We start from the raw sequence: 14,511 nt of genomic DNA, 5'->3' as shown, positions 1-14,511 counted from the left end.
GTCCTGGAACTAGCTCTGTAGACCAGGCTGGTCTCGAACTCACAGAGATCCGCCTGCCTCTGCCTCCCGAGTGCTGGGATTAAAGGCTTGCACCATCATCGCCCGGCCCTGGAAATTACTTATGAATCACATTTTTGTTTTGTTTTTATTTTGTAAAGAAAGGGTTTCTCTGTGTAACAGCCTTGGCTATGCTGGAACTCACTTTGTAGACCAGACTGGACTCAAACTCACAGAGATCCGCCTGCCTCTGCTTCCCCAGTGCTAGGATTAAAGGTGTGCACCATAAGCCCCACTCACTTTTACATTCTATCATAATTGTTCACACATTTATCTCCTGGCTCACAATCTAGCTTGTTGAATGTGGGAGCTTATGCTTTCATATCCTGAGTAGGTATTTTAGTATTTCATCTAATGGAAACATTCTATAAATACTTGCAATGTTAGTGAATGAACCTATCTAGGTATGCCCAACACGTAGGTATACATGTATTCCCTTTGGTTCCTCAACCTCAATGTACTATGAGGCAAAATCTATTTTTAGATTTGGTTGCTGGGTTTCTACATTCTATTATTATTAAAAGCTTGAGAAAGTAAGAGTTTCTCAGGTAGGAAATCATATAAGACAAGTGGCTTTACCATTTTTTTTAGTCTTTAGAAGATTCATCTTCAAAGACAGTTCTGGATTATGGAAATATGTTGTCTTGTATGGCTTCTGTATATGTCTTTCTCAACATGATCAATAGTAAATCACTTTGGATAAATATCACCAGCTAGCAGGGTACTGCAGAACATTGTTGGTTTCCTGCTCTTAGTAATAGTAGTAGTAGTAATAACTTATCCAATAACTGTCCACACTTAAGTAGAGGCAAGCCCAGGGTAGAAATCATAAAGTTTGGACAGCCCAGTGTGCCTGCCTTTATGTTGTGAGGGTTTTCTCTTATCCTCAAACAAAACTTTTCTACAACATTTGGCTGGTGTTACCTGGATATAAACATGAATGGCAAAAAAGTGACATATTTACTATGATGAAAAAGACAAAATTAGAGCCATGGAATCTTAGAGCTAGGCAAGCCTTGTTCTTTAGAGGCTAAAACTGACCACTGCAGAGGGGAATGTATCCCCAAGGCATAGACAACAACTGGGTATACTGACTCCAGCCCAGGTTTCTCTTTACTCACAGAGACATCAGCCCCGAATGAAGCAGGATCTAGCAGGGGGATCACGGGCTCTTCTAAGTGCTGAACTTTGGACCCATAAATTTAGAAAAAGCAAATCTTTTATAAGTTAAGAATAGTAGGACATTTGTACAAAGACTAGAAAATCCAAAACAACAGCTAATCAGAGGTTAGTGTTTATATATGGACTCATAATTTAAATGTTAACTTGACTATTCTTAATGTTGTATTAGTCAACACGGTTCTGAAACACAGAGTTAAAATATACCAGTGAGGGAACAAATTAATAAGAAGCCAGAAGCACTGGTCAAACAACCCATTCTCTCCCCAGCACATTTGTTATGAATGGTGATATAGGGGGAAGGGACTTCAATTATTTCTTATATTTTTCTGTGACATCATTTTTGGAGACTTCAACACTCTTGTTGAAAAGGACACACTTTAATAATAGCTCACAGGAAATGAGAAGCTCACTTGTTTTTGAATGTCACACATGCCCATCTGCAGCGTGCTCAGCTAAAGCAAACAGCTTTGCCGAGAGCTGCATAGCACATGACTGTTTGACTATGATCCTGATGGCCAATGGCCTGTTAAATTGGAATCTGCAGACTCAGAAAAAGTCACGAGTTCCGAACGTCTACTTTATGAGATAAGGGGACTCGAAATGACAGCTTAGCATTGGGAATATGTGCACATTTTGTGTAATGGTGTTTGTGGTTTAGGGTTAACTATAGCACATATCTAAGAAAGAAAAGTCTACTTTGATTTTCAGATGGGCCATCTATCAGGGAAGTTTGCTTTCTTTCTGAGGAAGTTAGAGCATTGTGACCCAGAGAGAGGCAGACAGACCTGAGATCAGAGATAAATGACATTAATATTTGTTCTATAATTGTTCTCTACCTTGGGAGATGATTGAATCTTGATCTATCTGAAAGGCAATAAGGCAAGATAAAGAACTAATACTTTGTATTCTTAACAACAGGCAGGTAAACAGAGTACACTCTTCCCCCACTGTGATCATCTAATGTCAAGCAAGCAGGAGAGAGGAGAACATGTGGTTGTAGTGGCAATGAGAACCGTTGTATTTACTATGCAACCCCAAAGCTGCGATTTCACGTTATCTGTTTCGAGCTTACAGGTTAGTATATGTATAAATGTCTCTGTGTGTCTATAATCTCTTTTTCCTACCATGACAACCTGTAATAGGTATCTATCAACCAAGAGTTCAAAAGCTTACTTAAGCAGCCCCAGGTTTCTGTCAAGCTAAGTTCCTACAATTCTGAGGCTCAGGAGCTGCACTGTGGAATGCAGTACAAACTGAATAAAAATCTTCCCAACTGAAAGCCGTGTCTACAGCATAAACAACATCAGCAACCGCAAAAATCCCTCTGCCACACAAACCCATGCACCAACAATGAGGTTTGATCCACTTAGAATGCAGCTGTGTGCTCTCTCAGGTGGGGGGCATGGGCCAGGAAGCCCTTGAAGGACTCTGTCAATATTCCAGCTAGAATCATCCTTGCAAGGGAAAGAACTACGCCAAGGGAAAAACAGTGTCACAGAAGCCCCCTGGTGGCCACAAGCGCCACACTTGCGGTCCTGAGCTTCCATGGCAAAGAGGCTCTATTCCTGCTCACAGCAGTTCAGTTCTGCTTCTCTGGTCCTGAATACTCCACGACAGAAGGACACAATTTCACAATCTATGAACTCTGGAGCGCTCACTATTTGGTTAAGTGCCTTAAAAAAATCTGAAACCAAACTTGGCTGAAACATGAACATTATCCCAGAATTCTAGTATTTTTCCACTTCAGGAACAGTCCAGCAAAATGAATCAGCACGAGTGCCAGCACTAACAAAACAAAACAACAAAACCCTGAACAACAAAACCCTGATATTCTGAGAACTAAAATGCCATGGAGCGTGCCTGGAGACCTTCTGTGGATATTCCCGGGGCTTACATTGTGAGACAAGTTTTGTGCCAGTCACTGAGGCTTAGTTAACTATTAGGTAAGCCCAGAGTCCTCACTCCTCCCCCAAAGCCTGTGATTGGAGGGATAGTTCTGTGGTAGAGGGTTTGCCCAGCCTCTGAAGAATATGGTTTAATAGTATGCCTTGTTTAAAATAGAGTTTAATATATTATTCTGGAAGCTTCTGTGTTGAAAAGAGAACATCATTTAAAAGAAATGATTAATTTCATTAATTCATTAAATTAGAAGTTACAACAGAGTGGAGGAAGAATCCTGTATTTGTGGGCTTCATAAAAATCCATGAATCTAAATTTCATGCTTCCTCAGACCTGCCTGAAGGGATTGCTGTTGTTGCATTTTTTTCTTGTCAACTCTCTGAAAAGAAGACTATGAAGAGTAATAGACAACAAGCCTGTCTAAGTTCCCCAGGGAGGAGAGCAGAAGCCTGCCTTACTAAAAGCTTCCCTTGAGTTAGCAAGAAACACCTAACACATGCTTGCTAAACACCCAACAACCTCAGATGCTTTCTGATCTGATAAAAAGGTGAAGCTACAGTTTGAACTTCCCACTTTGGGTTCTACACACTGACAGAAATCCTTTTTACATGCCGGCTGTGCCCTGCAGTGCAGAGAAACCTGTTTTATGACACGTTGTTCAGGTTTAACCCCTTTATAATATGGCTGTGGAAGTCTAGAGTCTCCTTCAGCTTAGAGGGGCTGACTTCCCCTTACTTCAGAATTTTATGCACTCTGTACTCTCCCCTCCATCCTTTACCTCCCTTCCTTTTCAATAGAATATTAGCAACTTAAGTTTAGTTGTAGACTAATTTGTTGGAATTCAATTAAGTTTAAGATCTAATACTTAACAAAAAGAACTCTATTGACCAAGCCTTTGGAACACTTAGAAAAAGAAAAAGAGAAAAGGCATCTACTAGGGGCACTATTTTCTGGATGGTACTAGATTATAGAGACTTTCCGAAACCAGACAACCGACTCTCGTGAGGAGGTTTGGTCCATCACATACCGGCCTCCCGTGGATGCTCTCATAGTACAGAAGGGCTTTCTGCAGAGCAACTTTCTCATTAGCAATCTGGTCCTTGGTCATATCCTGTGTAAACACAGAGGGAAGAAATGAAACGTGAGGAAAACATTTGAGCACTTTCCAGTTTCTTTATTTTGTCCAGCTCATCTAATGGAAGGGTTAAAATGCTCTGTCCAAAGCTCACATGGGAATGAGAGCCTCTTGACCTACCACTGGAACACACAGCACACAACACCATTGTCAACAGCTACCTGGATGTCATCAACACCTGCGTGGTAGGAGAGACCCACTGAAGACATGGACTGAGCTGAAACATTCAGCAGTAACCTCAGTTCCAGACTATACACTCCTAAAGGTTTGCGTATAATCCCTCTACTCAGAGTCAAGCCACCTATTAACCTCAATAAATCCATTCTGCCATAGAGTCAACAGAGTGATCTGCTCTCAATCGGTACTCAGAAACCAAAGCACTCACAGGTGAAACACAACAGCTTCCACATGCTTCTGTACATGTGTGGGAAGTTTTCAAACGTATCTTTGTGCTCGTAGGGATTTGTGTGAGTGCCCTGTCCCTTGTCCTCTTCCCTCCTTTCACTGAACTTGAAACTATAATGTCAGGAGACAGCAGAGGAGAGGATCTCCTGGCTGGAAAGCGAGCTGACTGGGAGGTAAGTGTGGCAAAGGTTCCAGCACCAATCTGCATGACCTGTGTTCTCACTGTATTGGCTGCACTGGTTGAGGATGGGCCATTCCCCCAGGCTCTCTAAGAGCATCATACCTTAATGTCCTCAGGACGGCTGGACTCTGCTCGCTTCTCCTGGAGCTTCCTCTGAATACATTCCAGGGTGGCTTCAACGCTGGGCCTAATGGCTTTATCCACCAGTTCTTGCTTCTTCTCATCTTCTTTCTCTAGCTGGGAACCAAAGCTCTTGGGCAGCGTGTTGCTTCGTTGCCGTGTCCTGGGGGTGAGATCCTCTTCCGAGATCTTTAGTTTTGACTCTAGGCAGTTAGATTTGGAAACAGAGATACATGAGAGTGACGTTTGCTTCACCCAGATTGCTTCAACTGTCAAGTCAATAACAGCTTAGCTATGATTTCTTTTTCTAGAGAGTATTGGATTATAGTGTAAGAGAAAATAAACCAAACTAGTTGGCTCTCTCTTCCTGAATCTTCAGAAGTGTTTCCCAAACTCTAATTCCTGGAAAGTGTTAGCTTTTAGCACCTGAGTTTTGGCTACCTAGGCTTGGGCTCTGATTTTGGAACTGGACAGCTTGAAATCAGTCCCTTAGTGCAAATAGATGTGCTGATTTAAAACCACTGACCACTGTTTTCCATACAACCTACACACCCCATTTTATTTAGTCCATGTAGTTGTTTCTGGGACTAGCTGCTAACTACAGCAAGCTGTCGGAGGGAACGGGCCCCCACCCTTTTCAGATTCGTCTCTGATGACGAGCCGCTTTCTAGCACTCCAGCAAGTACCCCTTCAGATTATACAAGTGCTTCCGAAGTACTGACGCGAAACCATCCTTCTAAGAGAAGTGTGTGTCAATGAAGACATGTTGGGGAATTCATATCTTATCCAATCTGGTTATGGGAGACTATAAAAAGTCTTGGGATAGTGTCCCATAAAGATCTGGGAGAACGGGGAAGGGTTCAGGCCTGGGACACCCCAGTGCTGGCACTCAGCAGGGCCCAAGGGGTTTGTCTCCTGGTTTATTGCACACCAGGCTTTGCCAGAAGGTTCACAACTTCACTTACCTTTCAGCTGTTTCCGGAATTTGGCCAAGTCATTTGTCCACTTCAGAACCTCTGGGTTGGCTGCTTTATCACTGTGGGAGGGCTGGGGAAGGAAAGTCTAGAGTAAACATTTTACTGCTTATTTCTGATATTTCCACAGATTTCCTTAAGGGCAAATTACCAGATCTTTATGATCATGGATTCCTGTGATATCCATATATTCTTTTCTATTATTTGTATGTTCCAGCTTATGAGGCCAATGGAACAGGAAGTGAAGGAGTTTGTGGGCTTATATATACTGCCACTGCCATGGAAAACGCTCTCTTGCCACTGGCTTGGGAAAATGAGACAGAGCCAATACTGGAAGGAGCCTGCAAGGAGGAAACTATAGAAGATAATCTTGAATCACATTTTAGCTCAACAAATACAATTCCCTTCTTTTATCAGCTTCTGGTATCCTCTGCATCAGTGGTTCTCAACCTTCCTAATGCTGTTACCTCTTAATACAGTTCCTCACATCGTGGTGACCCCAACCATAAAATTATTTCATTGCTACTTCATCACTGTAATTTTGTTACTGTTATGAGTCATAATGTAAATACTGGATATGCAGGCTAACTGATATGTTACCCCCAAGGCGGTTGTGACCCATGGGCTGAGAGTCACCACTTGACATGATGCAGGATGTGTTGGTGCAAGAAGACCCCGTGGAGAACTCACTCTGTACTTCCTTTCCTCTTCAAATCTGTCCTCAAACTTGCGGATCTTCTTTTTAAGGGTCTGGATCCTTCGGGTGAGCTGCACAGGTGTCAGGTCCTCCTGCTCATCATCGTAGGACCCAAGGGAAGAGCTTCTCCGCCTGCAAAGTGCGTGGCCTGGGTTAGCAGCCCCGTCAACGACCAGTAGTTATGGGGAGTGGCTTTGGGGTCAGAGAGTATAAGGCACAGAGGAGTGAACCACCCTCTCCCCTTTGTAAAAAACCAGGTGGATGGGTGGATTTCTGACTTGGCGCCCCAAATACGCCAACTATTAAACAGGCCTGTGTGTCTTTCACTTCCACTTACATTATCAGGGCAATCTGAAATGGGCTATAAGCCTGCACGCTACATTTGACAGAGCTTTGGAAAGGAGGTGCTAATTGGAATTCACAATGAGATCTGCAGTTGGGCCACAGCTCAAGTAGGAATAAGTAGGAAATCCAACCCAGCTTTTGTATTAGGATGGAGAGCTTCGGGTGTGTTTCCTCACAAGTTCCCAACAAAACTGTTACAAAAGGGCTGACCGTCAGTGGGCTAGTCATTCCAACTGGTCCAGTGTGGTGTGACCGGGGAAGTTGCCCATCAACAGCATAGAACATACCTCATGAAAGGGTGGGAATCGGGGGGAGAAGGAGGCACTTCTGTGTCATCCAGGTACTGCCTGCTCTGCCCATAGGCATAGAACCTGGGGGACAGCATGGGGTCACTATCCTCATCCAGAAGCTGGTGAATCAGGCGCCCAGCCTGTGGGGAGAGGCGGGCTTCATCAGAGTCCACATTCTCTTGCTGCCAGGAAGGGATGGGCTCTGGAAAATACATGTGTGTTAAGAGGTGAGCATTGTTTTTGAGAGCATTGTTACCCAGTTTCCCTGAATGCTTTGGGTGACTGCCCTCCGAGTGGTTTCTCATTCAGATCCAAGGTCCAGAGTAGGCACTGTATCTAACTGACATCACCACTGCATCTCATGCACCTCTGCCTTTATCTTCATGCTTACTTCCTTTCAAAACAGAATTTGCTAGGGCTGCCCCAAGGAACAGCCTGTAAGGTGTGTATCCAATTGTGTATAATTCCAATTTCCCCAAAGATGAGTGAAACTTTTTCAATCAGGAGCACCACCGAAAGAGGGATGAGTGTCAGGGAGAGTGTACATACCCTCTGACTCTTCTGACGACTAAGGAGCCATGTCAGACTTGTGAGTTCCTATTTACCAAGGCTTTACAGCCTCTGTGTGGGTCATTTAGTAAGCCATCTCCTAGGGCCTCTCTTCCCAGGACATGGGATCAGCTGCTTCTTCCTGTACCTCTGCTTAGTATACAGGATTAACATGTTTTTCCCTGTGTCTCTCTTCATGGTACACAAGATTAGCATGCATCTCCTCATTCCTCTCTGCGTAGTACGTAGGATTAGTATACTTCTCTTTGGGTCTCTCTACATGGTACACAGTATTAGCATGCATCTCCCTGCATCTCTCCGCATAGTACATAGGATTAGCATGCTTCTCTTTGTGCCTCCCTGCACAAAACACAGGATTAGCATGCTTCTCCCTGTGTCTCTCTGCATAGTATACAGGATTAGCATGCTTCTCTGCATGGTACACAGGATTAGCCTGCTTCTTCCTGTGCTTTGCCCTTGTCGTTTCAGAATTTGATCCTGGAACTCCCATGGTGGAAGGAGAGAATCAACTTCTCAAGTTGTTCTCTGAGTTCCACATGTTCACTGTGACCCAGGTGCAGCACACCCCCTGCCCTGTACAAAATAGATAAATATTAAGAAATGCTTTAAAACTATATCCAAAAGATTTCAAAGCAGATCTTGTATGGCATGCTGTTTTCCACTTGCAATACTCTGCATAAAAACTTCAAGTGCACTTGCCACTTAGTGATCCCCAGAAGGCCAGTTAGTACTTGCCATGACCTTAGGTTCTGGGAGTCCTAGAGTTTGAACCAGAGAACACCTAGTTGCTCCTTCAACTATGAAGCTTGAAAATGTATGCAGCTATGTGGAATAAATGTGCTTAAGCTTTGTATCTAGAAAGACAAGATTATGATCCCAGAATGTCAGAACCAGATTAGCCGCATTCTTAAACCTCGCACCCTTGTTACAGGGAAGAAGGTAACAGGCATCAAGATACAAATCCTTAACTCACCCCAAATACAGTATATTTAAGTGAAGGTCCAGACATGACTGACAAGCAGGCTAACAAACACGTACACACATGTACATCTATACGCACACACGTAAGTGTGCACATACTTAAAAACTGCCCCAGTGAGTCAAGTGCCCCCATGGTTGTCAAGTCTGAGAAGTACTGATTCCAGGCTGTTGAGAGATAAGGCTACCGGATCTGAAGAAGTTAAGTACAAGCCCCCAGTGAGTGAGAAGAGTGGGCCTGCCCTCTTGCCTTCTAACTTCTAAGTCAGGGTTTTGTTTTAGAATGTGTCAGAGCTACAAACATCAGTGATGACTGCTTGAAACTCAGGAAGACTTCACAGCAAAAAGAGGAAAGATTAGCAGGTCCACCTAAAATATTAAGTCACAAAGAACAAGGTTTGAAAAGTTTAAAGAAACTCAAGCTATCTGGAAACAGAGATAAATACTTTTAAAAATAAAAATGTTCAAGAAAAAAAAGGCTTGTTTATTGAGGCTCAAAACATCGGGCATTGCATGTGGGTGGCTAAGCCAGGAGACAAACATCTCATTCTTGGGACTAATGGTATCAGCTAACTAGCAGGTTTAGGACTGAGTATCTCTACCAGCATAAAAGGATGAAAACCTCCAGAAAAGGAGAGAGCCAGGGCAAAAGAATCTCTGCGGGGAACATAAACTTTAGTGGTAAGTTGCAGAAGATGAGACTGTTAAACTGACCAGACCACATCTTCTAGTTCTTAACTCTAGACTGGGAGAGGGTTAAGTCAGCCAAAGCAGCCCTGCAGCTGACCACAGCCGCTCCACAGAGAGGTAAACAACCAAGGGAAGGAAGAGATGCTTTGGGGGGACATGGAGCTTTGATATCACAAAGTATGGTGTTGATATTGGCGCGAGAGCATGCTAGTTACTTTGACATTTCTATTCCTCAAGAAAAAGGAAATACAGCTTGAAAAGAAGGATCTTACTCTTGATCCTGACCCCCTCAATTCGAATTTTCATCCAGCAGAATACATTTTCTAAAATGAAAACATCTTTGAGTTTTCAAACATTTGTTCTCAATGGTCATGAGTTCATCATAAACCGACTGAATTAAGAGTGGTGCTTGGGAGCTAACCTGAAGCTGTCTGTCCGTTCTCTTGTTTAATATAGCTTTATTTTGTGTCTCTGTCCTGATGCAGTCATTTCAATGACAAACAAAACAAACAAAGAAAAACAAGCAAACAGATAATCCAAATACATCCTAGAATTACCAGTGTTGAATAGGAAATAAGACAGCTGAGGAATTTCTTGCACTTTCCCACTAAAGCACATAGGTAGGGTAGATGAACCCATTGATGAGAGATTAGAGATGTAAAGTCATTGTAAATTTCAGCTTTAACAAAGAGGAATGTGGCATCGTTGGTCTGCAGATGGAACAGAAGTGGAAAGTTCCCCACTTCTGCGACCTGGAACACTTAGGTGAGTGTCCTCCATTTCTCCCTTCTGTAGAGTCTCACATTTAAAGCACCTCATTTAAGAAAGTCACACAGTGACATGTAGTATGTATCTCCTATACTAAGGCATCAACACAGCCAGTTCCCCATGTTAGTCTGAAATATTCTAGCTTACATTTGTTAGTGTTCACTCAACTAGGAAGCCAGATAACTGCCCTGAAGAGTATGAAGCAGAGTATGTGCTTTACGTTGCTTTACAGAGAGCCAGTTACAAAGATACATCGGCAGCCATTTCTAATGGCTGCTTGACAAGGATTTTATATTTAGTTAGTAACTCCAGAACATTGAAACAAGGGTATTGCCAGAAAAGTATTCAAAGGGACAACAGAGAAGATGCAAGGCGTTACACTGGATTCTTCTCCTACAGCAGGATCTAAAATGAGCACATTTTCATTTTCAAATAAAACTCCCTTCAGCGCCCTCACAATGAACTCTAGACAGAATCATGCCATTTTTTAATTAAAAATTAATTCATTCAGGTCATTGACACCATAGCAGGTCATCAGAAATAACAAATAGAAAAGCTGTGGTCCTGCTATCTAAGCGATAGGAATAGGTTCTGAGGCGTCCTAATTCAGACACCACAATTCACAGGGGCATAAAGGGAAATGAACTCATCACAGGAAGGCCTTCACCTCGGACCAATGTTGGTGCAGGGTATCAAGACAGCTGCACTCTTATCTGGCTGGAGCCCTTGGCTATATAGAAGAAATTGGTTATTGGAATGACTTATTTATAAGACATCTGAACAAAATTAAAGGAGATGATATTTTCCATGTTTCTTTTCCAACTATGTTATTTAGAGTCATCACTGTTGTTACAACATCATAACTTTCTTCTCAGCTGTTCAAAGTGGTGCTCATCCATCTCAGACATGGAAGGACTAAGGCCACAATGGGGGTAACGAGTTGCTTTCATAAATTCCTTTTAGTGTTCCAAAATTCAACTTTATAACTATGGTAGTCTTACTAAATTGTTCAAAAAGTCTTGCAATTACCAGATTGATAGGAACCTTAGCAGTCAGCTGTATCAGGCCCAGGTTTATTTTTTAAGGCTCATGCATATGTTTTGCCTCTATCTGCAAAGTTAAGAAGCAGGGCCTCAACAGGTATACTTAAATTGTTGAACAGGACAGGGCTGACAACTTGAAGCAATAAGAACAATTCTATTTGGGGTGACTGACCCTTGGGTTTGCCCATTTATCCATAGTTTCTTTTGTTTGATTTTTCCAGATAGGGTTTCTCTGTGTAGCTTTGGCTGTCTTAGATCTTGCTCTGTAGACCAGAACTCACAGAAATCTCTGAAGGTTGGTCTCGAACGCACAGAAATCTGCCTGCCTCTGCCTCCCAAGTGCTGGGATTAAAGGAGTGTGCCACCACTACCCGGCTACACATAGTTTCTTAATCAGTTACTAGTGTACCGCCCTACCTGTCTTCTATTCCTCGTGTGCCTCAGGGAAAGCTGTCAGCATGACCCTGCCAGGGCCCAGCTGCTCCCTCTTCAAGGGCAGCACTTCCCAATCCAGGATCTAGCTTATTACAAAGAACCGAACTGAGCTTTGTGTGATGGGCAGCACTTAGCAATATGTGGAGGGCCTGCCTCGTTATTATTGATTTTGCTTCTTTAAAAAATTATTAAGGTTTTGAAAGTTTTATACAAAGTATTTGTTGAATTTTCCCCAAAAGTAGTATATTTAGAGATATTTGTGCAAGAGAAAAGCAGTAATATTTAAATGGTGCCCATAGGATGTGGAGGACAGCAGATACTAGCTCATTAATCCATGCAAAACAATGATTATTTTATAACCATAAATACTATTTATTATGTATTATAATTTGCTGTTGTTGTTAAATCTATTTAAGAACAATGGAATCAAGGCAAAATGGAGACAGAGGCTCACAGAGCTGATCAAGTAGCAGAGCCAGGATTTGAACACAAAGTTTGGTTTTCATCTACCTTATTTGATGGGATGCCTGATTAGTATCCCTTGGGCATGAGCTAGAAGTTAGGAGATGCTCAACTTTTCTTAATTGTATGATGGGAGGGTTCAATTGGAGGTCTTTTATGATCACTTGCTTCTCCATGATTCTTTTAAAATGTGTTTCAACATGGATGGATAGATGAATGAGTGGGTGGATGGATGGATGGATTGTGTTTGTGTATGCTGTAGATGGATGGATGGTTTGTGCTTGTGTATGCTGTAGATGGATGAGTGGATGGATGGATGGATTGTGTCTGTGTACACTGTGGATGGATGGATGGATGGATGGATGGATTGTGTTTGTGTATGCTGTGGATGGATGAGTGGATGGATGGATGGATGGATGGATGGATGGATTGTCTTTGAGGGCACTGGGGCATACATGGAGGAGAGAGGACAACTTTTGGAAGTTGGTTTTCTACTTCCATAGTGTAAGTTCTGAGGACTGAACTCGGGTCATTAGACTTGGTGACAAGCGCCCTTACCCACTGAACCATCTTGTCAGTCCCTCTTCATGACTCTTGGAGAGTTTTGGAGAATTTCTCTCCAAAGTTGTTGTCCATTTTAAGTAATAAATGAGAAAAATTAAGCATCTTGTGACCTTTAAAAAATATTCTGGTAACTGTTTGTGATAGTACATACCGGTAATCCCAGCACTTAGAAGGCTGAGGTAGGAGGAACTTGAATTCAAGGCCAGCCTGGGCTATAGGATCTCACTTTATAGCTCAGGCTGGCCCCAAAGTTGTGATTCTGCTGCCTCTGTCTTCCCACATTGGGTTTACAAGTGGGAGCTACCATTCTCGTGTCAAAGTGCTCTTTAAGTCTAATTTCAGGGCAAAAAAGGATAGCTGTGTGTTTACAAATCAGCATGCATGGGCCTTAATAACATTTTTAATTACACAATTTTAATTACCTTTCAGTATCAGAGGAGTGCCTTTAATTTGTGTAGCCATTTAACTTTGGAGGGTTGAAACCCTAACACCAAAAAGAATAACTCCTTGACTGATTCTATAATGTGCCTTAAAATGTGAAGGCATGGGCGATGACATGCCAACAGGCAAACTGAGTTGGGACCTCTGTTTACTTTGCAATGGTTCCACTCCATAGACTATGGGATCTACTTACTGTTTCAATCTCTTTCATTGTTCCCTTGATCCTAAGCTTAAGAACTCAGAGAACATTATTTCCCAGGCACAGGCTGCAGGGCCGGCCACAGCCATGTATGCCACCCGAAATCAGCTGACTCTTCCTGGCTCCAACTCAGTCTGTGACCAATGACACAGGCCAGGGAGCAGGCACGCAAACCCAGAGTGTCCCTCCACAGAGAGGGTGTGGGGGTGTTGGAGGCTGAGTGTCGATATTGGTCTGTACACATTGGTGATTATTGCTTCCATCTTTATATTTTGTTGCTTTTCTTTTGTGTGCACAACTTAAACGAGTGTGAAGTTATTTGCTACTAGAAAAACACCTTTTTGTTTCCACTGAAGCTTTAAATAAGATGATTTTCTAGCCATCAAATTTATTGTTGTCAATTACTCTAGCTTCACAAATTGGCTTCTTTATTTTGACCGTACTTCTGGCTATGTTCCTGTCACAAAGCAGTTTGGAAATCAGAATATGTAGTTGCAAAAAGGTTACTGAGAGCAATAACCAAACAGTCAAAATGACCTTGAGAATAAATCCCTGTAGATTTTAAAGGTACAGAAGTTCAACAACAACCGCATGTGTACGGGAGAACAGAACGGCTGCAGCAGTTTCCCACACAGGTCTCGGGCCTGAGGCAGCCTGTAAAGTGTATTTTCACAAGTGACCTTTTAGAAAACATCCTGCCCAGCCTTCTAAAGAAGATGCTGGTCTCTCCTCACTTTTATTCTCTGCAGAAAAATTCTTTAAAGTAATGGGATGGTTTCTAAGAAACTCCAAAGTGGCTTTCAACCACTCTGGAGAACATGTTCAGGTTTTTTTTTTCTTTTTCTTTTTTCGGTTATGTGTATTGAGAGAAAATTTTAAATTTGTGATTAACCAAGAGAAATAATAAAAAAAAAAGTGCGGTCTATTTCAGGGGAGGAGCAGAATGCGACTGTAGCTCATTTGAATTCTGGCTCCGATTTCTCCTTTTTATTTAAAAGCTATAAGATCGACTATATCACGTAAATGCAAATACATTTTTTTATTTTCCTTTTGTTCTTATTTAGACATCAGTGACC

At 42.4% G+C, this 14,511-nt stretch overlaps 1 protein-coding gene across 1 annotated transcript in view; it reads right to left on the bottom strand.

Annotated features, from left to right (window-relative positions):
* Nucleotides 1–14,511, bottom strand: part of Fam13a (family with sequence similarity 13 member A) — an 88,624-nt gene that overhangs the window by 13,589 nt on the left and 60,524 nt on the right. Inside the window, exons 9-13 of the mRNA XM_057770136.1 lie at nucleotides 7,283–7,487; nucleotides 6,644–6,782; nucleotides 5,945–6,026; nucleotides 4,962–5,182; nucleotides 4,166–4,249 (exon numbers count right to left, since the gene is read on the bottom strand). Of these exons, the coding sequence (XP_057626119.1) occupies nucleotides 4,166–4,249; nucleotides 4,962–5,182; nucleotides 5,945–6,026; nucleotides 6,644–6,782; nucleotides 7,283–7,487 (731 nt within the window). The remainder of the gene's footprint in view (nucleotides 1–4,165; nucleotides 4,250–4,961; nucleotides 5,183–5,944; nucleotides 6,027–6,643; nucleotides 6,783–7,282; nucleotides 7,488–14,511) is intronic.

This window comes from Chionomys nivalis, chromosome 1 (assembly GCF_950005125.1).
Source record: "Chionomys nivalis chromosome 1, mChiNiv1.1, whole genome shotgun sequence".
NCBI classification, from domain to species: Eukaryota; Metazoa; Chordata; class Mammalia; order Rodentia; family Cricetidae; genus Chionomys; species Chionomys nivalis.
Note: the sequence above shows the minus strand (reverse complement) of the source record. Positions and strands in the feature narration are given on the sequence as shown.